At 46.0% G+C, this 26371-nt stretch overlaps 1 protein-coding gene across 3 annotated transcripts in view; it reads left to right on the top strand.

Moving 5' to 3' along the window:
* SIN3A (SIN3 transcription regulator family member A) overlaps positions 1-25939 on the top strand; it is a 41048-nt gene extending 15109 nt beyond the window's left edge. For all 3 annotated transcript variants that reach the window (XM_068958544.1, XM_068958545.1, XM_009673845.2), the window contains exons 4-21: positions 841-947; positions 1474-1756; positions 4226-4477; positions 4964-5116; positions 5455-5613; positions 6956-7045; positions 8525-8643; positions 10827-11037; positions 13225-13341; positions 14067-14305; positions 15699-15882; positions 16378-16951; positions 17525-17694; positions 19184-19357; positions 20346-20438; positions 20797-20891; positions 21464-21671; positions 24891-25939. In XM_068958544.1, coding sequence (XP_068814645.1) covers positions 841-947; positions 1474-1756; positions 4226-4477; positions 4964-5116; positions 5455-5613; positions 6956-7045; positions 8525-8643; positions 10827-11037; positions 13225-13341; positions 14067-14305; positions 15699-15882; positions 16378-16951; positions 17525-17694; positions 19184-19357; positions 20346-20438; positions 20797-20891; positions 21464-21671; positions 24891-25121 — 3459 coding nt within the window. In that variant the 3' untranslated portion in view covers positions 25122-25939. The remainder of the gene's footprint in view (positions 1-840; positions 948-1473; positions 1757-4225; positions 4478-4963; positions 5117-5454; positions 5614-6955; positions 7046-8524; positions 8644-10826; positions 11038-13224; positions 13342-14066; positions 14306-15698; positions 15883-16377; positions 16952-17524; positions 17695-19183; positions 19358-20345; positions 20439-20796; positions 20892-21463; positions 21672-24890) is intronic.
* The last annotated feature ends 432 nt before the right edge of the window (positions 25940-26371 follow it).

Raw genomic sequence — 26371 nt, forward strand, 5'->3', positions numbered from 1 at the left:
AGGCAAATCCTCCATTGACTTCACTGATGCAAGATCAGGGCTGTCCGTGAGAGCTTTTCCTCCTTTGCTGTCTTTTTTAATTTCAGAATCTTTTATACAATAGAACAGGAACAACTTCAGAGAGAGAGCTCCAATGTTAGAGACAGCTTCTACGGCCTCTGAGGTCTGTTACGTCTCTAGGCTGGTGGGTAGCTCTTGCAACTTATTAGCGTGTGGCCTGGCTGTTGGAGATGATAGGTACCCAGAGCTCTTACTTTAGGCTGTGGCTGTTCTTTCAGCATCTCTGAAAATTGGATGTTGGTACATGAACAGTTCATAAACTTCTTGCTGCTTGAGGTGTAAAACAATTTACCGCCCACAGTTGCCATTTTCAAAATCCTTATACGTCGAACTGAAATGTCTGGCTTTCAGAGAAAGTGCAAGCGTGTACCTGGCAGACATCTACTACACTGAATATGTCATTTCCACTTTCTGCTTATTCTTAGACTTCCATAATAATTTCCACATATGAATGCAGGAAAAATACTCAGTCTCCTTCTGTTTATCCTAGCAGTCAGTTCCGTGGTGGTTAGATGGTAAATTTGGAGTATGTTTTTTCTGACTAATTCTACTGATCTGTGGGTTTGTTTTTGTTCTTTTTTAATACGCTTTTATCTTGTGAGCATCTCTTATTCAAATGGTGCGGGTAATAAGCTAGCCAGGCTCATGATCTTATGCTCCTTAACTCCCTGCCCTGGCTCAGGGTTAGCAGCTGTGTTTCCGAATACTGTCTGTTTGGCAGAGCAGTGGAGGTGAAATAACATCTTCTCTGCTGGTATAACCTGTCTGTTTTGTCTCCAGGTGGAGGATGCACTGTCCTATCTTGACCAGGTGAAGCTGCAGTTCGGTAGTCAGCCACAGGTCTACAATGACTTCTTGGATATTATGAAGGAATTTAAATCTCAAAGGTAAGAAATTGCAGTCTGCTGCTTCCTTCCAGGTTAGAAAGGGCGTATGCATGAGTGTGGGCACAGAACGGGAGCTAGATTCTGTCCTTTCATTTGCAGAGTAACACACCTCCAGTAGCAGAGTGGGAAAGCAGTCGTGTGCTTTCTCTTCCGAAAGTTAAACGCATCCCTTCGTTTATACTAAATCTCTGCTTAGAGTGGGAGTTCACAAGTTCAGCCTTGATAGCTGATTCATCTGGCTGTCTGGTTGTCTGCCCGCTAATAACGGTCAGACTTGTGACTAGATCTCACAGATACAGAATGCTGTTTGGACTAATAAAATGATTCTAATGTCATTCTGCAGTAATGTAATTATAGGAATCAATTTAGCCTTGTTTCATAGGTTCATAATAGGTTAGAGATGGAAATTCTGTGCGGCGGAATGTACAGTGGAAATTTCTGTTGGAAAATTGTTATGTGGAGGACTTGGTGTGCTGCTGGAAGTGTCTTAGAGGATTGTGACGTTTTGCTCTTATTCCTCCTTCAGTATTGACACTCCAGGAGTGATCAGCCGCGTGTCTCAGCTCTTCAAGGGTCACCCTGACTTAATCATGGGTTTCAACACTTTCTTGCCACCTGGCTACAAAATTGAGGTGCAGACGAATGATATGGTGAACGTGACAACACCAGGACAGGTTCACCAGATCCCCACTCATGGCTTGCAGCCCCAGCCCCAGCCCCAGCCCCAACATCAGTCTCAGCCTTCGGCGCAGTCAACCCCAACACCAGCACAGCCAGCACCGCAGCCACCACCTGCCAAAATCAGTAAGGTGAGAGACTTTGAATGACATACGTTCACACGTGGGGAACTTACTGCCCCCGGCTGAAATTGGAGTGGAGGTGAAGAACGATAAAGGAAATTGTGCGTTGCTTTTTCGTAGTATTCCTGAACCTTGGTTTGTGCTTCATGCCTGTGTTGTCCCTTCTGTTCTTGGATTAGTTTCTCCTTTTAAAACCTTTCAAGGTGTTTACTAGTTGATCTGACAGTAATACAGCTATGCAACCTTAAACCTTGGAAAAGCCTTTTACTTTCAACTGCAAACTGAAAGTTGCTCAGAGCATCTAGTAAAATGTTTACGCAATATGCAGGGAGAGATCCAGCAGCCTCAGGAAAAAGGGCCCGTTTTAGACATGCGTTTGACTTTGCAGCAAGGGCTTCCTAATTAAAGTGCTAGGTCTGTGTTGAGCTGCCCCACTGCTTTTGTGTATATTTGCTCAGAATAACTTAAGAAGCTCTTTATAAAACAGAGGCCATGATAGAGATGTGGCTCTTGGTGTGAAAGTTTGTGTGTGGTTTCAAATGTTTAGGGTAATTAAGCTTTTCTAGAAGAGCTTGCTTAGTGATGTGGTAGATTCTGCATCGCTTGAAGTATTGTTTTTGGATTGGATGCGTGCTGAAAAAAGAAAAGTAGTCTAGTTCAGCCATCAGTTGGACGGGTGTAGCAGTTGTGGGCAAAATCTAAATAAAGTACAGGGTTCAGACAAGATAACCATGATGTTCCTTTTGGGTCTCGCATTTGGTTGTGTCTGAAACCGAAACCTTTCAGTAACAAAGGGAGTTTGACTCTGTGCTCTAGATGCTGTCCAGCAGTTGCGTTTTATGTGATTGAAAACAGAATGGGATAATGTAAGATGCATTTATGGAACTTGCTATAGCGGCTATAGCATGTATTTCACCCTCAAAATGTAGAAGGGTTTGAGAGACTTCTGGAGAGGAAGAATCCCCCAAAGTTTCAAGGATTAATTTCTAAACCGTACAATTAGCTAGCCATTGGCTTGAAAAGGAAAAAAGGAGCATGCGGTTAGCAAATAGCAGGATTTACGACGTGACACTCAAATAATCTCTAGAAGAACATTGATGGGGCTTGCCCCCTCCTATTTAGAAAGGGCAAACAAAAATGTGATTAAGACTTGCAAAGCAAAAAACCTAAAAGCTAAGACTTTCCCAAATTAGCTTACCTGTGCCAGATTTCAGGGTCTTTCTCCCAAGAATACGAGTAATACATGCCTTCAGTGAAGAGGTAGTAGTCTTTTTCTCATCACTGTGCGCTAAATGGTTTTACCCCGTCATCAGCTTGGAAAAAGTTAAACTGTTTTTGCTGAAACTTTAAAATGAACCTGAGGGAGAAGCTAGACGTTGAAGTGAGATTTCCTTACCAGACAGGTAGAGTTGTAGGTAAACAAAACAGAATCTCCTAATAGGAAGTTTCTGGCAATCCGAAGACAGTTACCTAAACTGTCGCTCGTAAAAACTGCATCATACAAGCGCTGAAGTCTGAAGGGCAAGAGAAACGAATGCTACCGTTTCCGTTTAAAATTGCCACTTCAAAACAGCTACTAAATCTTCCTATGGCTGCTAGATGTCTATCAAGAATGTACTTATCAAATAACTCCCCACCCCAAATGCTAAAGGTGATTAATCTGAGAGTCTTACCCCCCATGCTCTTTGCCCGAATACTGAAAGAAGTGGTGCTTTTCTCTTGCTGTTGCCTTACTCTCTGCATCCTAGAATTCTTCACTAGGGGCAACATAGCTTGCAATGTTGGAGCAAGCCATGCCTATGCATTTTGGCTCTGTTTTTTGAGCTAGTATGTGTTTCTGCTCATATTTCAGTCAAAAGCCAAGTAGCAAGGAAAAACAGCTGTTAATAACATCTTGAAGGGACCCAGTGTTTTCTCTTCCTGATGAAATGTAGTCCCTACCGGCCTTCTGAACGTGGGTTCCCCCCACCCCGTTGGATACTAGTCGCCTTCTGCTTTAGTTACCTGCATTTATACTTCTGTTGATTTTTAAAATGCGATTTTGGTTGTGAAATGGGACTTCTTCGTTTTGACTCTTAACAGCAGTTTCTGTTGAGACAGCCACTAGGAAATGTTTGGTTTGTTGGAGATATAGCTGTTAAAATTGCCTAGACCTGTGAAGGAAATAATTATTTAGTACTGTTTGGAGAAAAAAAAAAAATCTTGTAAGAAGGTGCAGCAAAAGGTGTCCAGGGTCAGTATATGGACAGGGATTGTTTGACTGGATGTAGTAGCAGGGAGTTTCATCCAGCTGCTATGGCCTTTCTGATATTCCAGCTCAGAGGTACTTCTACTGAATCCACATTGTCCCAGTGTTTGCCTCAGTAATAGTTATATGCTGTGTTTTTTCCTCTGCATATGGTACGTATGTAGAATAAAAGTGCCTTTGTTCCAAATGTAAAAGAATCTTATTTCTGAAGTGATTTGTCTTCTTTCTAGCCATCACAATTGCAGGCACATACTCCCGCCAGCCAGCAGACTCCCCCAATTCCACCATATGCATCACCGCGCTCTCCACCGGTCCAGCCTCACACACCTGTGACAATCCCGCTGGGAACTACACCGTCCCTGCAGAACAATCAGCCCGTTGAGTTTAATCATGCCATCAACTATGTCAACAAGATCAAGAATCGATTCCAGGGACAGCCAGACATCTACAAGGCCTTCCTGGAGATCCTCCATACATATCAGGTTAGTTTTAACAATGCGATCTGGAGTGTATGTAGACATATTTCTCTTCCTGTGCCCATGGGGCCTGTCCAGGACTTGCATTGTGGTCTTGTACTGGGTTAGCCATGGCCAGCAGGCTAACCAGACTTCAGACGACTCTTGCAGATTAAAATATTGTGTAGCAGCATAAAATAAAAGATTTACATCAGTTGTCTTTATTTGCAAGTGTCTGAAATAACAGGTAGGATGCCTTCCTGGAACTCCCATTGGGCGTTTTTTGAGCGTGGATCACAAAGAGACAACATGGCTCTAGTATTAATGTGAGAAGTAAAGAAAACAGTTGCTCAGTCAGTGTCCTCATGTTTACAGGCCAGCTGGGCATTTAGTATGATTCCTTACTGAAGATGCTGAGACCGTTGTTTCATTTGTTCTGTTACTGATTTGCTGCTTGTTCACTCAGTAGTTCAGGTGCCCTTTTTCTGACACCTCTCCTCTTTCCTCTGCCAGAAGGAGCAGCGGAACGCCAAGGAGGCAGGCGGTAACTACACGCCAGCTCTGACGGAGCAGGAGGTGTACGCGCAGGTGGCACGCCTCTTCAAAAACCAGGAGGATCTGCTCTCAGAGTTCGGGCAGTTCCTGCCAGATGCCAACAGCTCTGTGGTGAGTCTTCTTGTAGATGCACTGGGACTGACATACTTAATGGAAAACTGTTTATGTAGCCAGAGTTCAGAGAAATGTGCTTTGTTGTTTGTTTGCTTCTTGGGTTTTTTGGAGTGATCTTTTACTGAGTGTGGGAACGGGGCCACAGTGAAAGACTGTCTTCTGTCAATAGCTTGTCTTTTAAATATGATCCCTTTGCCTAAAAGAGTTGTTCTAAGACTGCAGTAACTGCAGTGAAATACATTGGCCATCTAGAGCTAGGAGGATCAGGCATGGTTTTTTTGCCTGGATACGTGGAACTCGGCTCTAATAGTCCTGTGGGTTTGTTTCTAAATAAGCTGTTAAGTAAAACAACTGCAGAGAAAGTGGAATCTGTAAGAAATGACCATGGTGGCACGGTGAAGAAGCCACAGCTCAACAACAAGCAGCAAAGACCCAACCAGAATGGCTGTCAGATACGACGGCACTCAGGAACTGGAGCAACCCCTCCGGTGAAGGTAAGATCAAGTGCTGTTCGTTCAGCGCTCGTGTTTTTTCCCAGAAGGCAGTGGCGAAGCAGGATACATTTTACAAACCTGTGATTTTAAGGCACAAACTGCAGTCTGAGAAAACTGAAGCTGGTGCTGTGAAAGAAACCTTTTAAGTGATTGTTTCGAAACGCAGGACTTTGCTTCTAATTTTCATAAGCTGATGCTGTTATCTGTACCTGGGGGTGTAACGGTTACTGTGCTGGCTTGGGGGGGGGGGGGGGGAAAAGTACTTTTCCCTCCACTTACTGGAATGCTGTGGAATGCATGCATGTGTATTTGTTGATTAATAAAGCAGTGTTTGGTGATGAGAAGGAGGTGTGGAGTTTGGGGGCAAAAGTCTCAGTAAAGTCACAAATTAAGTTTGTCCGGAACTTGTAGCGGTGTTCCTGAGGCACATGGGAGGATAGCTGAGGGAAACACAAAGGTGTGCCTGAAAACTTTATTAAAGCAGAACTTAGAGCAGATGCAGTGGCATCATGTTTATTCATCTTTCATATGATAAGCCTTATAATACAATGACTAATGATTATTCTCTTAGCCAAGTTTACCCTTTTCAAACTGCCCACGTTTTGGGGAGAACGAGGCTTTGTAGTGTAATAAAAATTGTCTAGTGGCCAGGTGGTTTAGTGTTTGTGCATTTGGAACAAGTTGTCTGCTTTATTTGAAGGTGGTGTGCCTTGCTTTGTAAAGAAAAGCATTGTCACACGTGGTTGTATCATTTAATTTCACTGATTTGCTTCCCCTTCTAGCCTCTCTACTCCTCTTCAAATAAAGTGGAACAAAATAAAACACATTTTGGAAGTAGCTTTCAGCCTTTCTCAGGATGTGGAGTGTTGGGCTGGTATGGGGAAAAGAAAGGACCTTGCTGGGGAGTGCAGTGCAGGAAGTTTTAGGGAGGTGTAAGACTTGATGAACTGGGTGGATGCTCGTCAAAAGCGAGTGTGGGTTTTTTTTTTTGTTTTTTTGTAATTCTGCAAATTAGTTAGAAAAATGAGATATGCTACAACCAGTGACTATTTCATTCAACCAGAGAAATGGATAGGTCCTTGTATTAGAAATATTTAGAGTTTTATGCCACTGATTAAAGATTAGTAGTATAACTCGGAACACACACTTTCGTGTAAGCTTCCTTCCAGGAAAACACCTTTTATTTGAAAACATGTAGTATGGTAGGGAAGCGGAAACCCTTATGTGACAGATGTAAAGAAAATTCAACAGCTTGCTCAGCTGAACAGCCTTTGTTTTTTCTCTCTCTCTCTCTCTCTCTCTCTCTCTTTTTTTTTAATATATGTACATATATATACAACAGAAGAAACCGAAGCTGCTTGGTTTAAAAGACCAGTCTTTGGCAGAAGCCAGCAAACATGGTGTGGGGACAGAATCTCTGTTCTTTGAGAAGGTGAGAAGTTTAATTCCAAGGAAGCAACCTTGTGTCATTGATTTATGGTCACAGCATGTAGGTACCCTGATTTTTATCGCAGTGAAGTTTGTGGTATAGATGCTGCACTAGTAGCATTTGTCAACTTGCGCTCACGTGTATCGGGTGGCCTTTAAGTCGGATCCCACCAACTTTTAAAAAGATTTACCATCTTATTTTTACTCGGATATATGTGTCTTTTCCCCAGAAATGATTCTCTAGCTTTCCATCTGCTGTGGATAGCCTTTGTGAGGATGAGTTGGCATGGAGCGCACGTCAGAGGTTATGGCTGGTAATTCTCCTGGAAATTTGCAGGAATGGAAATTTTTCCTCTAACGCACACTCCAAAATTTTTTCGTCCTCGTCACATCCCCAGACAACTGATGATGTGCCTGGGGTTTCTTGCTGTGTTGGCATGGTTTGCTGTACCCGTCCACAAGCAGATGCCTGCAGTGTGGGAGCTCAGTTTACAACGGAGCTGACTCATGTCAACATTAGTTTTCTTTTTGTTTTTCCCTGAGAGATGAATCTAATTATTTGCGCAGTTGTTACCTGTTGCTGGTTTCCTGTGTAGAACAGATAAAGGCTATATTTCCGGGTGGTACCTTGGCCTCTTCCCTCGGACGTCCATACATTTCTTTATGGCTCAGAGGGGAGTAGATAGTGAAGGCAAACGAGCTTTTTAAGTAATGCTCGTGTGTCGATGAAGGTCTTGTTGTTCCCTGATGATGTGGTGCGTTTTGCAGCACCCTGTAGACCAGCTAATAGTAACGGGGAACCAATCTATTGCTTGGAGAATGTGTAGGTGTTAACATGAGTAAATGTAAAAATCCCTGCTGAAGAACTGTAATTGTAATGATGAGTATCTTAATGATGATAGATCTCCTTTTGATGCGTAGATGCTAACTGTTCTCATGGGAAAGGTAATGGTGTAGGAATGAGTCTTTCAGTTTTCTTTTACTGAGAAACTAAGGATTGCAGAACCTGGTTCATCTGTGATAACCCAAGCTATAGAGCAGGCAGAGGCTGGCAGAGGTTGGAATAGTGTTAGTTAGGGTACGAGTCTCTTCCTCGTGCTCCATTCTTGAAATACTCTGGCAGTGTTCAGATGCAACCTGGGTGGGTTTCTGGTGCTCTTGTTACAACTGCATCATCCCCGATTGCAGCATTTCATAATCCACTGTAAGGGGTTTCTTTTGAGGGATTTCGTTCTTCACTTGCTGCTCCTCTCTTTGAAATAATGCACCTGAATGTAGAGAGCTGCTGTTGCAAGGTGTACCCAGCAAGAAGATGCCTTTCTTTAGTAACTGTTTTTCTAGCCCTATGGACTTGGGCAAGTTAGTTTCTGTTCAGTTCATTTAGGCTTTTGTTCACAGTTGTGGATGGTCAGAGGAAATGTGTAAAATACTATTGCCTGCTCTTCTCTGCTCTGAAAGATTTTTGCGTTCTCTTTTTCATAAGGTCCGCAAAGCGCTGCGTAGCACAGAGGCATACGAAAACTTCCTTCGCTGCCTGGTTATTTTCAACCAGGAGGTGATCTCCCGGGCTGAGCTTGTGCAGCTAGTTTCTCCGTTCCTGGGGTAAGTGGAGCCTGGGCAAGTCCATTTCTTTACGTGGTCAGCACTAGGAGGTGAGAAGCTTAATCCAATCAGTCTGTTTTTGTTTCAAAGCCAGGAAAGAAATGGTAATCTTTGTGGTCATTCAGAGGAATGCATCTTGTGGGGTTGTGTGGCACGGAGGAGGAACACAGCTCCAGGAGCCAGGCAGTGGTTTCTTGAACTGTCTGGGCCACAGAGTCCATCTGAGATGGAATCCCCCCTCCGCTGCCCACTTCCTCCACTGCTGTTGACCTGATTTTTGTCTGTACAGCCTGCCGCTGCTGAATTGTCTGTCCACTGAAAGATTGCCTGGCTTGCTTTTATGGCAGTGCATTCTCTGAGGTCTCCTATTTCCTCCAGCGCAGTCTGAGGGGGTGTCCTGAATGTACGTTGTAAGGTGCCAAGCGCTACTAAGTGGCCTGTTAAGATGGGAAGGGGAGATATTGATAATTCTTGGGAGCCCTGTAGTGGTTAATACTGCACAGGTGCCATGTGCTTTAGACCTTCAGACTTCTATTGGAGCAGAAGAATAAGCATCCTTCTTTAGTTTTACTTCCAATTTCATGTTTCTGTGCACTGTCCATTTCTCATCCTTATCTAAGAGGAGTCTTTTGGAGAGTCCTAGCAATGTCTTGGCAGGCAGGCAGCATTCAGGAGCAGTGCCGATACTGCTTGCTGTGGTGTTTTTTTTGTTTTTTTTTCTTCCTTTTTCAGAAGAGCAAACAGCACTATTTAGGTGCGTGTTATTGCAGCCTCTTGCACTGGAACCATAGATTATTTCACTCGAGAAGCGATGGACTGTGAAATAATGTGGGAAATGTCCCCTAAAAAAGAGTGCTGTTACAAACCCACTAAAATTTCAAAAAAGCAAAAAGTGACTGAAGTTTTGTCCGGAAGCCAACAATGATATGGAATATTATAGTTTAAACAGAAATTATGACTCCGTAACTGCTAGTAGTGTACAGATCAGCTCTGTATTAATCACTTAAAACAGACATAATAATTATCCTCTCATCAGCTTTGGGCTGCAAGATTAATACTCCTTCTTCCTGTGAATTGAGTTCCTAGTACAGTCAGAGAAGGTAATAACAATGTAAATTGGGCTCAGGGCCCCATTACACTAGCTACTGTGCAAAGAAACTGCCCCAAGGAGCTTACTTGTTATGTAGCTTCACTGGAATAGGACGAGTCAGGTATCATTAGGATACTACTTTTAGCTAGAAAAGGTGAAGTATTCAACCAGAAAATTCTGGATTTCTCCCATCTATCTGCTGCACTCCTTGCTACAAGAGTGAATATCCGTATTGGGAAAGGCGTATTATAGTTCTCTTTCTTATTCTGAAATTGGACAATTATCTTCTGTCATGTAATGAAAAAGCAGGAAATGAGTGGTGGTTCATTTAGTGTCCGTAACAGGTTCAATATCTCACGCAAAGCTCCAAGAATATGAGAAAAAGAAGTTGAAGAGGTGTATTATTTTAGACTAGAAAGTTATTCAGGAAACTTTTATCTACAAGTAGACTTTAACTTGGGCCGTACAGAAAAAGGCTGCTTCATAGTTTGTGTGTGCTATCTGAGCGGCAGGGCTGGTTGAAGCTATTACTCCCCAGCGTAGAAACATTTTGCAGGACGTTTACACAGTCACTTCTCAGTTTCTTCTCACTGCTTTCTAACTTCGAAAGAAAAGATTTGTTTTAAGCTTAAGAATATGTTGGCAAGCGACTAGGGATCTGGCTTAGGTTCACTACAAGAGTAGTCTGGGAGACCCAGATTTGATCCCACATCTTACAAGAGTGCTACCTCTGCTGTGAAAGCTGTGGCTGCAGGTTTTTGCTTGTGGAAGCTGTACCAGCAAGGCACGTGGAGAATATTCTGGTTCTTGTCTATTTATCCCTCGTGATACGGGGCAGTAATCCGAAAGCACCTTAATTGCACTGGGAGAGCAACCTGCAACCTGAGCAACAGGTACTTGGCTCCCTTTTTCTCAGACTCCATGGAAGTAGGATTGAGCAGTGAGGGTCCTTCCTTTCTCACCAAACTGGTAATTCAGAGGGCCATTGTGGACACAATCTTCCTGTAGCAAGCAATTCTAGCCTCCGTATCACAGCTCAGCGCTATTTGATTTCTACTCAGCTAGTTTTTCACATCGTTCATTTTATTTTTAGGAAATTCCCAGAACTGTTCACTTGGTTTAAAAACTTTCTGGGGTATAAAGAGTCTGTTCACATGGAGACGTATCCAAAGGAACGGGCTACTGAGGGGATTGCCATGGAGATAGACTATGCCTCCTGTAAAAGACTGGGCTCCAGCTACCGAGCCTTACCCAAGAGCTACCAGCAACCCAAGTGCACAGGGCGGACTCCGCTGTGTAAAGAGGTAAGATGCTTTCACACAGGAATTGCATGACAAAGGAAGGCTGTTTCCAATCTTCCTGGAGGGAATGGAGCACTGGTAAGTGGAATAAAAGAAGAGGGTGAGGGTTTACTTTGTATCCCTGAGCTATGCTGAAGAGGTTTCTGGGGACATCGGAGCACATCCGCTCTTGTACAGCAGAGAGTGCCACGAGCTGTGCCACAAGCGTGTGCCCCAGAACTGGTGTGTGTGTTGCCAGGTACGGAGGCTGCCGCTCGCGGGGAATCTCATTAGCACTGAGATGGAGCAGCTATATTGCTTCTGGACCCAAGCTGGCATCTCCGCAGGCAAGTGTGGACGCACCAGCCTGGTTCAGGGATCTCTGCAGAATGTGTTGGAGCCGCGGACGAATACACCCTGAGGTGTTTCTAGTGGCGAGTGAGCACTCGGCGTTCTTGGAAACGTGGGGATTGTAGCCAGAAGCTGTTTCGTAGGGTGAAGCTTCAGCCTAGGAATAAGTCGTACAGGAAGCTGGTTGGGAGGTGGGGAAAGACTTGATACTCACGTGGCTTTGATGGATGGCCTCACCTCTTCTCCTCTGGTGCTTGTGAAAGGGCGCACGATGCTTTGAGGAGCAGTTGGAAAAAAAAATGCCAAATGGTTAAGTAGTTTAACTACTTAAGTAAAACTAAGGGGCATTAGATATGTGTGATATTTTACACGGTATACACTGTATGTGAGAAAACATTAGGTATACAAATGTAAAAACTCTAAAGCTAGGAAATGGCAGAACCAGTTTCTGTATGGTCTTAATGTGATCCCAGGCATCTGTAGTAAGGGAGTATGTAACTAAAGATTACTGCGACCTTTTTAACTAAATTCCCACTTAGTCCACTGTCAGGGTTGTTTCTAATCCATCCTTAAAATCATGTTTTCTGTGGATAAATTCTCCCACGTATCCCACCCATTCTTCTTTCTTTCTACCTGAAATGCTAAGATGACTTCTGTCTTGAGAAACAGAATATTGGTTGGGGAAAGCGGCTCCCTATAGGGAAACTATAGGGTCAGAAGCCAAAGCTGGTCTCCTGAACACGTGCTGAAGGATCAGGTCCCTCACTGAGTCCTTTAACGTGTAGTAATGACCTTTTGATTAAAGTGGGAAAGGTACTGGCTATTCCTTTACCTGGTAGCCAAGGTAGTGCTTGGAGGGAGGTGAGTGGGCAGGACTCTTGTTGAAGGCCGATTAAGAAACTGCTGTTTAAGAGTGTTCACTGGAGGAGGGGAAAATCCCTGAAATCCCTTCCCTAGGGGACTGCAAACATCTGTGGCACCTAGGACAAACAGCCAAAAGATCACAGTTTAGGAGCAAAGCATTTTCTTGTGCTTACGTTCCCTGAAGGATGGAGAGGATGAATAACGTGGTTGACCAAGACAAGCAGTTAGCAGTGGTGATAAGTGTTTAGTTGAAATGGTGGTAGGATAGTGAAAACTACCTGGGCAAGGAACGATTGCAAGTTTTTAAACTAAATCCTAACATATCTCAAAAGTGTCTCGTGTGATGCAATTACAAACTTTTCTTCATGTGAGAATCTAATTACTCAGTTATTCGAGGTTCGGGTTTACAAAAATGGGGCCTGACATTGAGGATTGCCTGCCAAAATCCTTGTTTCTTTGCCTTTGACCTCTCTGAGGTTTGGGGAACGCTCTGCTCGTGTTTTGGAGGTGGTGCAAACTGCAGGTGCTCAGCATCTCTGCCAGGAAAGGTGTCACTGGGGTGCAGGTTTATATTCTTTATTAGCCTTATTTGGAGACAGAAACCACATGCTGCGTAACAGTCATGTTTAACGTGGTGACCACCCAACACTGTGAATGGTGAATCATATGTATGAGTAGTAAACCACAGCCAGCTGGTTCATCCAGAGTAACGGAAGAGATTCTCTCACCTTTCTTTTTTTCCTCCCTTGCAAGTTTTTTCTCACAATTCCAACTAAAGAATTTTTCAGACTGCCCAGACGTTTCAGTGCCGGCCATGTGGGCTTGCCCTGGGGATGCTGGGCAGTATCTTTGCTTAGGAAGCGAGATACAATTTTTAAGACTGAGGAATTAGGACTCTCCTATCAGAAGACTGGGCTCACAGCCAAGTGTCTCACAGTCCTGTACCCCCCTCAGGAGACTCATTGTGGTGGTTATCTTTCCCTGTCTTCCTTAAAGGTTTTGAACGATACCTGGGTCTCCTTCCCGTCCTGGTCTGAAGATTCCACATTTGTTAGCTCCAAAAAGACGCAATATGAAGAGCACATCTACAGATGTGAGGATGAGCGTTTTGAGGTAAGTAATTTCTCCTTGATTCATGCCTTGGAAAGCCTGGGGTCCTGTGAGCAATTAATGATCTGAATATAATTTTATCTTAAGTACTGCTTCTTAGAATCTGTTTTTATTATGTGTCTGTCACCTGGTTTCTTCATAAAAGCTTGTGCTCTTAACGCAAGAAGCAGCATCTGAATAACCACATCTCACTCTAAGCCAACACCCCTGCCCCTCGCTTTTTGTGCAGAGCTCTTCTGCTCAAGTCACTCCAGATGAAATTGTTCAATGGCCAGTGTATAATTGATGCTTCTTTTTTTGTCCTTGCTACCCACATAACGCCCAGAAACATGCATTCCCATGTAATAATCTGAAAAGTGATACGTTCAGGTTGTTAAATGATTGACATCTTGACTTGAAATAGAAGTTAGGTTGGCAATTACCTGAATATGCTCAGATTTGTCACATCCTTTTGTAGAGTAACTGTCAATTGTGTTCTCTTCCCATATGGAATATGTCATTTCCTAAAGGTATCATTCTGGTAGCCTTTAAATTCTTGCACAGAATTATATAGGTAGCAGTCGAAATATATAATTGGATTATTTTAGAACAGCCAAACGTGGAAACCGCTGCTTGAGTACACCTTGTTAAACATGCATGGCTTCTTGTTACATGTCACTTAAACGTTAGTCTCTGTGAAGTATCATGTTTTATCTATTCCGCTGTGGCTAATGCACCATTCATTTCAGCTGGATGTTGTCTTGGAGACCAACCTGGCAACAATCCGCGTCCTTGAGGCAATCCAGAAGAAACTCTCGCGCTTGTCTGCTGAGGAGCAAGCCAAATTCCGACTGGACAACACTCTAGGTGGCACTTCGGAGGTGATCCACCGCAAGGCTCTGCAGAGGATATATGCTGACAAAGCAGCTGACATCATTGATGGCCTTCGGAAGAACCCCTCTGTTGCCGTTCCCATTGTGCTGAAAAGGTACTGCCCTGGCTCCGTGCCCTGTGGGTTCTACCAAAGTGTAACGCGTGATCCACGATCCAGATCTATAGAAAAGTAGCTAATTTCTGCCCCTGAAGGGTCTGATCTCCAGGCGGTGTGGTTTAAGAAACGCATTTTGTATTCTCATCAGTTGCGGTATTTCGTAATAATCACCCAGAATAAGGTCATTCCCCTTTTGAAGCAAAAACGTCACCAGCTCAGCTGGAGGGATGTAGAGCTTCTGTTGTCTCCTTTTAAACCCTGCTGCTTCTTATCCCTGGACGCAGTGGTGTCAGGATCATACGTAAGATGAGAAAAATAGCTCTGCTGTGAGGATTTTTACAGGGTAAATTTTTATTCCCCCCCCCCCCCCCCCCCCAAAAAAAAAAAAAAAAATCCCACCGCTGCAAGTGACCATGGGCACAGATTGCAGTGTCTGTACTACACTCGGATTCCCAGTCAGTTTTCTGTTGTCAACCTCACTTGGTCAAGGAGAGGGAGTGAATGCTGTAGCTCTTGAGGAAGCTCAGGGAGATGTGTAAGCAGGAGGCTGTATGGAAGTATAATAAAGCAACATCTTCTGCTTACCCTTTGGGCATGTAAACAAGGCGATGTTCCCTGAAAATGGAAAGCAGCAACTGTATAGCCAGCTAAAAGGAGATGCACTCTTCCAGCTAGTTGCCATCTCTGCAGGACTGTTGCTCCCACGTTTCAGGGCTCTGACGGTTGAGGGAAACAGTTTTGCTGAGGATACCTGCAAGGTCACGTCTCCCCCACCTTGCTGCCAGGGCGTTCTGCCTGTGGGTCAGGTCCTGAGCTGCTTTGGCTGCGTTGCCTTAGGCGGGCTGCAGCGCGTGCTTTGCCTTGAAACACTGAGTGATGATTCTGAAGCCGATTCCCGGGAAGCTCGGTGTGCTTGTGGCGGGGTGATGACTTTGTTAATCATGTCGGCTAACCTGCTCCTTCTCGGCAGCTGGAGCTCTGCAACTCTTTGAGGATTTCTAAGAGAGTAGTACCACCTCCTGTGGCTCTCGCGTCCCTTCAGCGGGCCTAGAGTGATACCAAGTTCTCTAGTAGTCGCGGCATGCCACGTGGGGGAGCGCAGCAAGCCGTCGGACTGCTTTGTTCCTGCGCCTTGCTGATGAGCTGTGTTACTTAGATGTGAAGGAAGTCCAAAGGGGTTTACTCAGCAGAGCGTGTGCAGGGTGCCCGTCCTGTAAAGCTTTGTTCCACAGGCCGGCTTTTATTCATGCACCTTTTGTGAGGGATTCGGCTTTTCTCAACAGTGTCCAGGAACCTCCCATCTTACCATAGTTTAGGTTTTCCTTAAATGCTCGGCGTGGGACCTTCACGTCTCCTAACTCACCCTGGTCGTTCGTTTTCTTGATTCAAGGTTAAAGATGAAAGAGGAGGAATGGCGAGAAGCCCAGAGGGGATTTAATAAAGTCTGGCGAGAGCAGAATGAGAAATATTACCTGAAATCCTTGGACCACCAGGGCATCAACTTCAAGCAGAACGATACCAAGGTCCTGAGATCAAAGAGTCTCCTCAACGAGATTGAAAGCATCTATGATGAGGTAAGATGGTCACCAATCGTTTCCTTCCCTCAAGCTTATGTACTCTGCACATGTAGTTTCCCTTCCTGTTCTTCACACCCCGATGCTGGTGCAGTTGGAGGAAGTGGGATGCTCACAGGGAAGGGGCTGTACCCTCTGCCAGCCTGCGGGGTCAGTGTAGTCACAGGGTGACTGCTGCTCTGTTGCAGCTGAATTAGCAGGGGCAGATGACCGAGCCTTCTGGCAACAGACTCATTGTCCTGTTGGTAGCAGATAGCCAGAGGTTCTGGAACAGAAATGAGATGGTGAAGGCATACAGACAGGAAAAAAGTTTGTGAGCTTTTGGCGTCTGTTGTCAAGAGCGTACTCATCTCGGTGGGAGGTTTTGTTTGTCCCTCTGTGTCAAGGGGGTGCAATGAGAGAGAGTCTGCGCCACTGTGGGAGCTTTCTGAAAGGTTCCTGGGCACGGGGAGGTGTTTGTGGGACTAACGTGTGTGCCGTGCTTTTCGTTTTTAGAGGCAAGAACAGGCTTCAGAAGACAATGCTGGAGTACCCACAGGCCCACACCTATCGTTAGCCTATGAGGACAAGCAGATCCTGGAAGATGCTGCCTCTCTCATCATCCACCATGTGAAACGGCAGACAGGAATCCAGAAAGAGGACAAGTACAAAATCAAGCAGATTATGTATCACTTCATTCCAGACCTGCTGTTTGCTCAGCGAGGTGAACTCTCAGATGTGGAAGAGGAGGAAGAAGAAGAAATGGATGTGGATGAAGCTACTGGGGCTGCAAAAAAGCACAATGGTGTTGGAGGCAGTCCTCCCAAAACCAAGCTGATGTTCAACAACACAACGGCCCAGAAGCTGCGGGGCATGGATGAGGTCTACAATCTCTTCTATGTGAACAACAACTGGTACATATTCATGCGGCTGCATCAGATCCTGTGCTTGCGGCTGCTGAGGATCTGCACCCAGGCTGAGCGGCAAATCGAAGAGGAGACGCGGGAAAGGGAGTGGGAGCGGGAAGTGCTAGGCATAAAGCGAGACAAGAGCGACAGTCCTGCGATCCAGCTGCGACTGAAGGAGCCTAGTGAGTGACTTCTGATGTGAGGTTTGGGAAGACAGCCGCTTCCCTTCGTAGCGTGTTGACGAGGCTTACTTGGCGTCTCCAGACGCGCTACAATGGTGAACCTTTTTTGACGAAGGGGGTGGAAATCCCTTTTGTTATCATTGTTCAGCACTGAATTGAGGAGGGAGATGGGAAGGTGTGGGCACGTGGGACACACATGGCATTCAGCAATAGTTAAAACAGTAACGTGCAGCAGTTGCTTCCCAAGAGCTTTCATTTTTCACTTACGTATCTAAAGTGTCATTGAGTTTCCTAACTGTTTTTAAAAGTTTATCAGAAATAAAGGCCTCCTGGAGGAGGCCAAAGTCAGAAAGCAAGAGGTTATGAAAGTACCTGGGGTCTTAAAAGGTCTCATTTAAACGTCTATAAAAGACAAATTTAAGACCATCGTGGTAACTCTTCACCTGGACTGGGTAAAGTAGTTTGAGGACGAAAACTCTTGGCCTGTTTGCCCCTAGAAACGGAGCTGTCCTGTGAGAGCGACCCTTCTTGGGGGATATGTGTATTCATCTCGCCCATTCTTGCTTGTTGCAGTGGATATTGATGTTGAGGATTATTACCCAGCGTTCCTGGACATGGTGCGCAATCTCCTGGATGGGAACATGGACTCATCGCAGTACGAGGACTCCCTGCGCGAAATGTTCACTATTCATGCCTACATCGCCTTTACCATGGACAAGCTGATCCAGAGCATTGTGCGACAGGTGACTGCCGGCAAACCCTGGAGGGTGGGTGGACCAGGGTGGAGAAAGTGGGCAGATCTTTTACTGAAACGAGAGTCCTGGCCCAGATTTAAGGGGGAGTATTGTGTGCCTAAGTGTGGAATTTGAGGTTTCAGCAGGTGAATTGTGGATGTTTTTAAACTCTACTCTCTAGGGCTGATATAGAGAGGTAATAAAGAACAAAGGATACGTTTTGATGTATTTAAATTATGGAGAATATTCTCTCTGTGCTTGCAGAGTTCTGTCTCTGTTCTCTGGCAGCTTTAGGTAGAAGTTTTCATCTTCAAATTGTTTCCTGAGCTAATCTTGCCTTAACTTTGAAAAAGAATTAAATGGCATTTCATTCATTGAATTCGTTTTCACCGATTTTGTAAGGGCAGTCCGGGCCTGTTCTAACAAGCTTTGTCTCTCTTGTCTAGTTGTTTGGGTAGCTGATTTCGGTTGTTAAACTCTAGCCATTTTATTGGGCAGGTAGGAAGAATGTGTGACCAAGGGATTTTCTGTTTCATAGCCTAAAGAACAAAAATAGATGCAGGAGAATTGGAAGTAGAATTGCATGAAAGGTATTTCCTCCTTCAGAAGGACAGAGTTGCTTTTCAGAGTTCTTTATTTCCATCCAGAGAGAAACTGAATTAAAAAGACAGTCAGGAGACTTGATTTTGAACTTGGACAAAATAAGAATTTGATTTAAAATCTTCCACGCCCCTCCTCACAAACAGAAGCAAACTCTTACTGTGTGTGAACAGGTTATGCTACCTAACGATGCTCCAGACTTTCCTCCCTTACTACTGATCAGAACATTATCTGCCTATATAGCTTTGTATGAGTCGCTATACTTGGCCGCCTGCTGTCTTTTAAAAGACACCAGCTATGTAAAAGATACTGTGGCAATGTAAAAATCCACAGAGATCATCTGCAACTGGAAGAAGCTACTGAGACTGTAGCCTTAAGTTGATGCTTTCCCCCCTCAAGGCTTAAACACGTGGTTACGTGTTTGCTTCTTTGTAATCTATGCTGCCGGGCATGTAGCAGACTCCAGTCCTCTGACTGAGGCTTGTTCTGGGTGAGAAGTGAGGTTGCCCGATTCTGTAACTGTGTATTTGTATTCAGGAGGTGAAAAGAGTGCCTTCTTTCTTATTAGTTGTAATTAGTTGTAATCTAACATGCTGGCAAATAAAGACAGAGGCTCAGCTTTGCTTGCTATTTTCTTTACTATCAAAATCTGGTGCCAGTTAGAAAAACGTGTTTTTGGAGACTTGCTCACTCTTTCAGCTGGCTGCCATGCTCAGGGTTTTGACAGGCCGTCCAGGTTTTGCGTGTCTCCTAGACAAGGTTTCCTGAGTGCCTTAGGTGAGGAGAGGTATCTTCTGCAAGACCAATGGCACTAAGCACAAAGGCATTGGGTTTTTTTTTCCTCTGAGTAATAACACTGTCCTGACAAGCACCTTCTCTGCGTTCTTCCGTTGTGCAGCTCCAGCATATAGTGAGCGACGAGATCTGCGTGCAGGTAACAGACCTCTACCTGTCTGAGAACAACAATGGAGCAACTGGAGGCCTTCTCGCTTCTCAGTCTTCTCGCACTCTTCTGGAGGCCACATACCAGCGCAAAGCTGAGCAGCTCATGTCAGAGGAGAACTGTTTCAAGGTAGAGCCGTGGCTGCAAACCTTCATACAAAAGCAGCAAGCGGTGGGGTCTGGGGAGTGCCTTGTAAGAAGGGAGAGACACCAGTCCCTCAAAAAAAAGGAGCTTTATTTAGCCACCCAAGAGCCCTGGGGCCTCAGAGACCTTTGGTGGTTCTGAGACTTAATAGGAGAATTTTGTTGGCAGCTTTTGGCACGTAGGAGCATCTTTTCAGGGACGTACTGAAGCACTTACTGCTGGTCTTACTACAGTCTGGGGCAGAACTTATGTGAGTCCAAACGGGCAGCGTGGAGATGCACACCGGGATGTTAATGTTTCTGTTAGGGCCCCTCAGAAATGAAGTTTCGAGGAGAGATGAAGCGAGGGAGAAACGTGTTTCCTGGAACAGCAATGAATATCCCTTGTGCTTTACCAAGTCTTAGGGTTGTATCGCATTGATTGATTTGCTCTCGCTGCTTTTAATCTGTTAGATAAAACTTCCCCGTTTCTCTGGTGTCTCAGCCTTTGTAGACTGCGGAGGGATCGGTTAATACTGACTGGGCATTAAATCATTGCTGACTACATACGTTGCTAAATAAACCTGGTGCACAGTTCTAATCAAATCCATACTTCCTGTGCCCAAGATGCAGGAAGTGGTCAGGCCCTTTTTGAGCTAGTAAAGTACTTTGGATAAAAGCTTTCATGTATAATCTCTCTTCCCTTGCCCTCAAACTTATCTTGGGGGCTCAAGAGGGACCGCCACTCCTCCCAAAAAAAAAAAAAAGAAAAAAAGAAAAAAAAGAAACTTTTTGGAAAGTGTTAAAACTTCTGTCCCACAAAGATTGTGTAATTTGGTTAGCGTTTTCCCTTCGCTGTCAGTAATGTGGGAGGCACAGATTCTTGCCTTAAAGCTGTGCAACTTGCTTCATTCTCCCTTTGCCCCAATGAGAAGTGGAGGGTTCTTTCTGTTTGAAACCTCTTACTGAAGTCCCTTCTGCCTTTTGCTTTATAGCTGATGTTCATTCAGAGCAGAGGTCAAGTTCAGTTAACCATTGAACTGCTGGACACAGAAGAGGAGAACTCTGATGACCCTGTAGAAGCAGAGGTAAGAGCAGCTTGTCCAGAGAGCTGACTGTGATTGTCAAGGGTGCACTGGACAAGGATGTCCAGTTGACTGTTGTTGTGGTCCAGAGTCTGTTAGCGCAAGAAAAAAGAAACTTCAGCAACACAACACAAAGCTTTCAGTGATGTGAGTAGCCAAACCCTTCTTGTTTTTTCCTATGTTAGAAAGCCCCCAAAACCACATAGTGATGCATTGTACTTGCCTTTGTGGGAACGAAATGCATGGAGTCTTCAAAGGTGACGTTGTGTTCGTCATATAACTTCCATCTTAGCCTCCTTAAGCGTCGTTCCTTGTGTGGTGGGAAAGTCGTGGCTAATCTGTGTTGCGTGCTCGCTTGCAGCGCTGGTCAGACTACGTGGAGCGGTACGTCAACTCCGATTCTACCTCCCCTGAGCTCCGGGAGCACCTGGCCCAGAAACCGGTCTTCTTGCCAAGGTGAGTGGCAGGCTGTGCCGTGAACCCTGCCTGACGGATTGTGTTTGGCCACAGAGGGCAGAGCAAATGTGCTCTATCACAGTGTTGGGTGTTCAGTCTCTCCTGTATTTTGATGCCACTGTAGAAGCCATTCCCCTGGCAGTGTGGCGTAGTAGTACCGTGCTGCCGTTTCTCCTAAAAGCCTGTGGGTCCACCCCAGGCTCCTGCTCTCCAGTGACTGAGAGATAGCATGGTCCACAGGTGGCAGAGAGGGTGAGGGCTGTTGACTCGCCAGACTGTTTCCTGGCAGTCCGGCCTTGGCTTACAGGAACCCTCTATCTAAAAACAGTGGGTGCCAAGGCAGGGTGTTTCATGAGCAGGGAGCTGATTGCACAATAGCCGTCGCTTCAGAAATAGCTAGCCCAGTGGGCTGACTTGTTGTAGGGGTCTGAGCCTGGATGACTTTAATCGGTGGCAGTTGTGCTCCAAGTTGTACGTCAGGTTTTTGGAGGGTCAGCACAGATCCACCAGCTACATCCAGCCTAGTAGTAGAGGGCGAGCACTAATTCCAAGAGGGGTTCTCTGGTTTGCAGGAATCTGAGGCGGATCCGTAAGTGTCAGCGTGGTCGGGAGCAGCAGGAGAAGGAAGGGAAGGAGGGAAACAGTAAGAAGTCCATGGAGAACGTGGAGAGCTTGGACAAGCTGGAGTGTAAATTCAAACTGAACTCCTATAAGATGGTGTACGTGATCAAATCGGAGGATTACATGTACAGGAGGACCGCTCTGCTGCGAGCTCAGCAGGTAGGAGTGAGTGAAAGGATTGGGGTGGGCAGGTGGTGTTTTCCGGGACCTCTTGCTCCCAAAGGTCAGGTGGGAAGAGTCAGATAAAATGTCCTTGGGAGTCCCAATTGATGACATTTAGCGATCTTTATGTTGCCAGGAGGATGGTGTGCTGTTTTTGTCCTCCCAAGACGTTAAAGATCTTCTGAATGTCCTTAGGGTGTAATCCTTTGTACTTCCTCTAACTCTCTCGTCGTCCTCCCGTCCCTCCTCCCTTTTCTCTAGAGAGTTTTACTATGGTAGGAGAGTGATTTCGACTCTTAGCTCTTGGGTTTGTTCCAAGAGGCCCTTCCCATGGGTGGCTTGTCCCCGTTTTAGGGAAAGCCTGTCTTTTGCGTGTTCTCGTGGTGACTTGTGAGAGTGCCTGTCCTTCCAGGGCTTCCCCAAAGAGGAATCATTCAGAGTGCAGAGCACCAAATGCTTTCTAACCCGGGGAATCCCTCTGGGTACCATCCTTCAGCATCTCCTGTCCCCAGTCACTGAGAGCGGGAGTCCTCAGGTCGCTCCCGCACGGCAGAGTGCTGCAAACATACAGCAGCTGCTCTAGAAACACTGGTTTCGTGGCAAAGATGGGTGCAGCGAGGTCACGGCTACAGAGGTGTCACCGTGGGTATTTTCCCAGGGCTGGGAAAGAGAACAGTCTGTCCTGGGTCCAAGAGAACAGTCTGTCTTGTCTCCTGCATGGCAGTCAGTGCAAGTGATTGCTGTTATAAATTGGAATTTGACTTTTGCTTAACCCTTTATGAAGTTACTCAAATTTGCTTTTGGTCCAAGCTGTTGTGGTACTCTATGCCAAAAGTAACCGTAACCGGGAGGGTAAAGAAAGGAGGGTGTGAATGTGCGTGGGATAGGCTGGGAGGGAGGGAGAGGAGCGGAGATGGAGAGGGGAGAAAATGCGAACTGTCTGCCTGTTCTTGAGCTATAAAGGTTGGGGAGTGGCTTTTACTCAAGGTGAAAACAGCCAGAGGAGCTGAGTTTGCAATGACTCAGTCAAAGAAAATTGATGTGATGTTCTGAATGCTTTGGCACTTGGTTACTTTTCTCATCACATTAGAATATTTCTGTCTGATAGAGAAAAATAGTAGGTTTTAGCAGTAAAATCCAATTCTAGTACAGTTGTTTAAACTTGAAGTTTTAAATACTTCCCTGTAATCTTATTATCATCTACTTGAAGCAAACTGCTGAACAGAATGCCTTTGCTTAGAGCGCCAAAGAAAGTGAAGCCTGCCACTTCCAGGCAAAAGTTATAAGCTTAAGCAACTGGAACCAAAGGTAACCGAGAGGCTCTGTCAGCAATAGTCCCTCCTACAGCTGCAGAGATTGTTTTTGGCTTATTGAATTATTTGCTTTTCTGAGTGAACTCCTGACCACTGAGAAAATTTACTAGGAGATGGAGGAGTGGGAGAGGTGTGCACTGCTTCCTGTCTAGTAAATCATCCTTCAACATCTCCGCTTTATTCACTTATTTAAGCTTACAAAACAACTACTTACCATCTGTTTCTTGTTGATAAAACACAAATAATGGTTTTACTCAATCCATTTGAAAGTGATTTCGTTGAACCTCTTATATCCACATCAGATGTTTAGTTAAGTAATGGTTCTTTGAAATGCCGGTATTGAGGATTTTGACTGAATTCCGTCTCTCCAATTCAACCGGCACAAACGGCAAGGAAAAGTTATCTCCTAGACAAGATGCTACTTGCCAGTGTTTTATCACAAAGAATCTGAATATAGGTCAAACTGTTGAACTTTTAAGTACCTAGAACACAGCGTAACCTCTTGATTAGTGAAGTGTACCGAAAGGGCTGCAAAAGCTGCATGTAACCACAAATCAGTTGTGTTTAATGGTTAACAGTCAATGAGAAGCCACCGTTCTTTGAGGGACGAATAAAACGAAGCATGAAAGAAATAAGTTAGTTTTAATCCTGAGGTTTAATTTTATTTCCTAATGTAAATTACGATTGTAGTCGTGAGTTTCAGGCCGTGGTTTTAAAGCAGCTGTCCTGGATTCTGCAGTGTTTAAACAGACGCTCTCACTCGAGAACGCGCGTGGTTTTCTCTCTCTTGATGCGTGCGTTAAGCCAGCGGTTCTCAAACAGTTTAGATCTGGCCCTGTTCTTAATTTTCTGTAGCAATCGGGTCCCCCCGCACGTACGACGTGTGTTAAGCCTGCGTGAAACCTCCCGGCCGGTGTCCCCGTGCGGCGTGCTGCGCGCGCGCCGGGCCGCGTTTCAGGCGGCCAGGGAGGCAGCTCCGCCGGCGTGCTCTCTCTGGGGCCGCGGCGGGGTGACGGGGAGCCGCGCGGGGGGCTTGGCGGCAGGGCGAGCGCGCTGGGCTCGTCCTCGAGCTGCTCTGGTCCAGGGCCTTTGCAGAGCCGCCCGCTCTCCCTCCCTGCAAATCCCCTGTCCCGTTCCCGTGCCCGTCTGCGCTCCCAGATCCCTGCCCGCCGCGCTTCCCTCCTTTCCGTTCTCCGTCTCCTGGTGGCTGCCGCGAGCGGACAGGGGCAGCCAGGGGGGCTTTCGAGAAGAGCCGGTCCCTGCTGGAGGCAGAGCCCGAGGGCCGGGGAGAGCAGAGCTGGCCGCTCGCCCGCTCGGGGCTGGCTCGGCTCCCTGTGCCTGGCGGTAGGGTGTGCTAACCTTTTTGCCGGTGCGGAAGGGACGCAGGATATGTTCTGGGTCCCCGGTCTGAGAAGCGCTGTGTTAAACGAAGAGCATAAGATTATTGCAGGGGTAGTTCATGAAATCAAGCATTGAAGGAGGAGATTGAAAAGCTCCTTCTTGTACTGTCTAGATCTGGCTCTGTGATGGCACGCGTGCTGGTCCTTTCTCTTCGTTAGAGCGGAAGCGCTTCTGTGGTGGGGTGCAGTAAACTACAAAAGCAAAAGCAAAAAAAAAGGGCAGTGATAGAATTGGCAGTTGTCAGCACAGTCTTTTGGTAATTTCTGAGTTTGTTTCGCCGTTGTAATTTCCTTAGAGTTAGGCTTCGTAGAGGGGAGACCTGGCGGGGGGGGGGGCTTTATCGGGATCTTTCCTCTGTTATTAGCCAGGGCCAGCGTCTACGTTACAAACTCCCTCCAGCCAGTTATGTTGGCTCAAACCGGTTTGCTTACTCAGCTTCAAATTGTGTTGCAAACTGGTGGTCGAAGCCGCCTTTTTTTAATACCTCTTCCTATTTCCGTAGTCCCATGAAAGAGTGAGCAAGCGGCTGCACCAGCGGTTCCAGGCCTGGGTGGACAAATGGACCAAGGAGCACGTGACCCGCGAGATGGCAGCCGAGACGAGCAAGTGGCTAATGGGCGAAGGCTTGGAGGGCTTGGTGCCCTGCACCACCACCTGTGACACAGAGACCCTGCACTTTGTGAGCATTAACAAGTACCGCGTCAAATATGGCACAATATTCAAGACGCCGTAAGCGCCCTGGGCGAGGGAAGACCGCGGGATATGTGTGTGTGTGTGTGCGCGCATCAAGGAAACGAGGAAGATGCCTTTCTCCCCTCACTGTGTATCTCCGTAACATGGCCACTTGACTAGTGGGTGGCTGGTACAACCTGTCACCAGCGGGATTCTCCGTAGGAATGTGGCTCGCCGCCGGCGCGTGCTGGGACTGTTGGCCGCCGGCCCTTCGACTTCAGCACGCGCCGCGGAGGGAAGGACCCTTCTCTGAACTGAGCGATCCCAGAGGAACACGACTAGCTCGTACGCACCAGCAGCGTTGAGGCTTAACTCCCCGGAGGCCTGAGCGTCGAGGGAAGAGGACTTGGAGGCTCGCCGCCACCTGACCGGATTCGGTGCGTTTCCGAGCCGCTTGCTTGGGTGCGTGTCCCCCCCACCCCAGAGGTGCCTGTCACAACTTGGAGCCTCCTGTGTCACGGCGCCGCGAGTTTGCTAGGACGTCGCGCGGGGCCCCGGGCGCGCTCGCAGCCCGACGCCACCTCACGGAGCTGACCTCGGTTGCTCGCCTCCCTCTCCTCCCTCCCGTGCTGGACTCAGCCAGTGCAGATTGGTCTGTCCTTTCTAGTGCCAGTGGAACTGTTTTTTGTACCTGCTTGTTTACTAGTCTCTCCTAGTGCCATGCACCAGCTTTTCACACACGTGTCCGTACACACACACACCACAGAAAACAACACAATTTTAACATGTTCCCCTCCTCTTTTTGTAAATAAATGTACAAATTGTCAATTTTTTTTTTGTTTTTTTATTAAAGGAAGTATGCTTGATGTGCTAGCATAACTGTACTAGCTTCTTGTGTACCATAGTACCAGGTGGCTTGAGAAGTAGTACCTACAGACAGACCTACGAAGACATTTATTACACTTTTTACCAAAGGGAGTTATCATTGTAGTGCTTTTGTGTGGAAACTTTTCTCTCCTTTTTTTGTAAATAAAAATGATGTCTTTGTTCTTACTGGAGGAAGACACTCGCTCACCCACAGCCCTGTTCCTGGTCTGAGAGGCACCGTGCAGCATGCAGTTTTTGGGGTGGGGAAGAGGGGGCGCATCCGCCCACTTTATTATTGGCTTCACAATCTGAGAGGAAAAAGCAGAGGCAGTGTGCGTGTTTTGTGGTTGACACAACCGAGTTATAAGGAGTCTGTTAAGATATATAAATATATATTATATAATTTTTAAGTTTTTTTTTTTTTAATTTTTGTTTCCTGGTGGG

This window comes from Struthio camelus, chromosome 12, assembly GCF_040807025.1.
Source record: "Struthio camelus isolate bStrCam1 chromosome 12, bStrCam1.hap1, whole genome shotgun sequence".
In the NCBI taxonomy this organism is placed as follows: domain Eukaryota; kingdom Metazoa; phylum Chordata; class Aves; order Struthioniformes; family Struthionidae; genus Struthio; species Struthio camelus.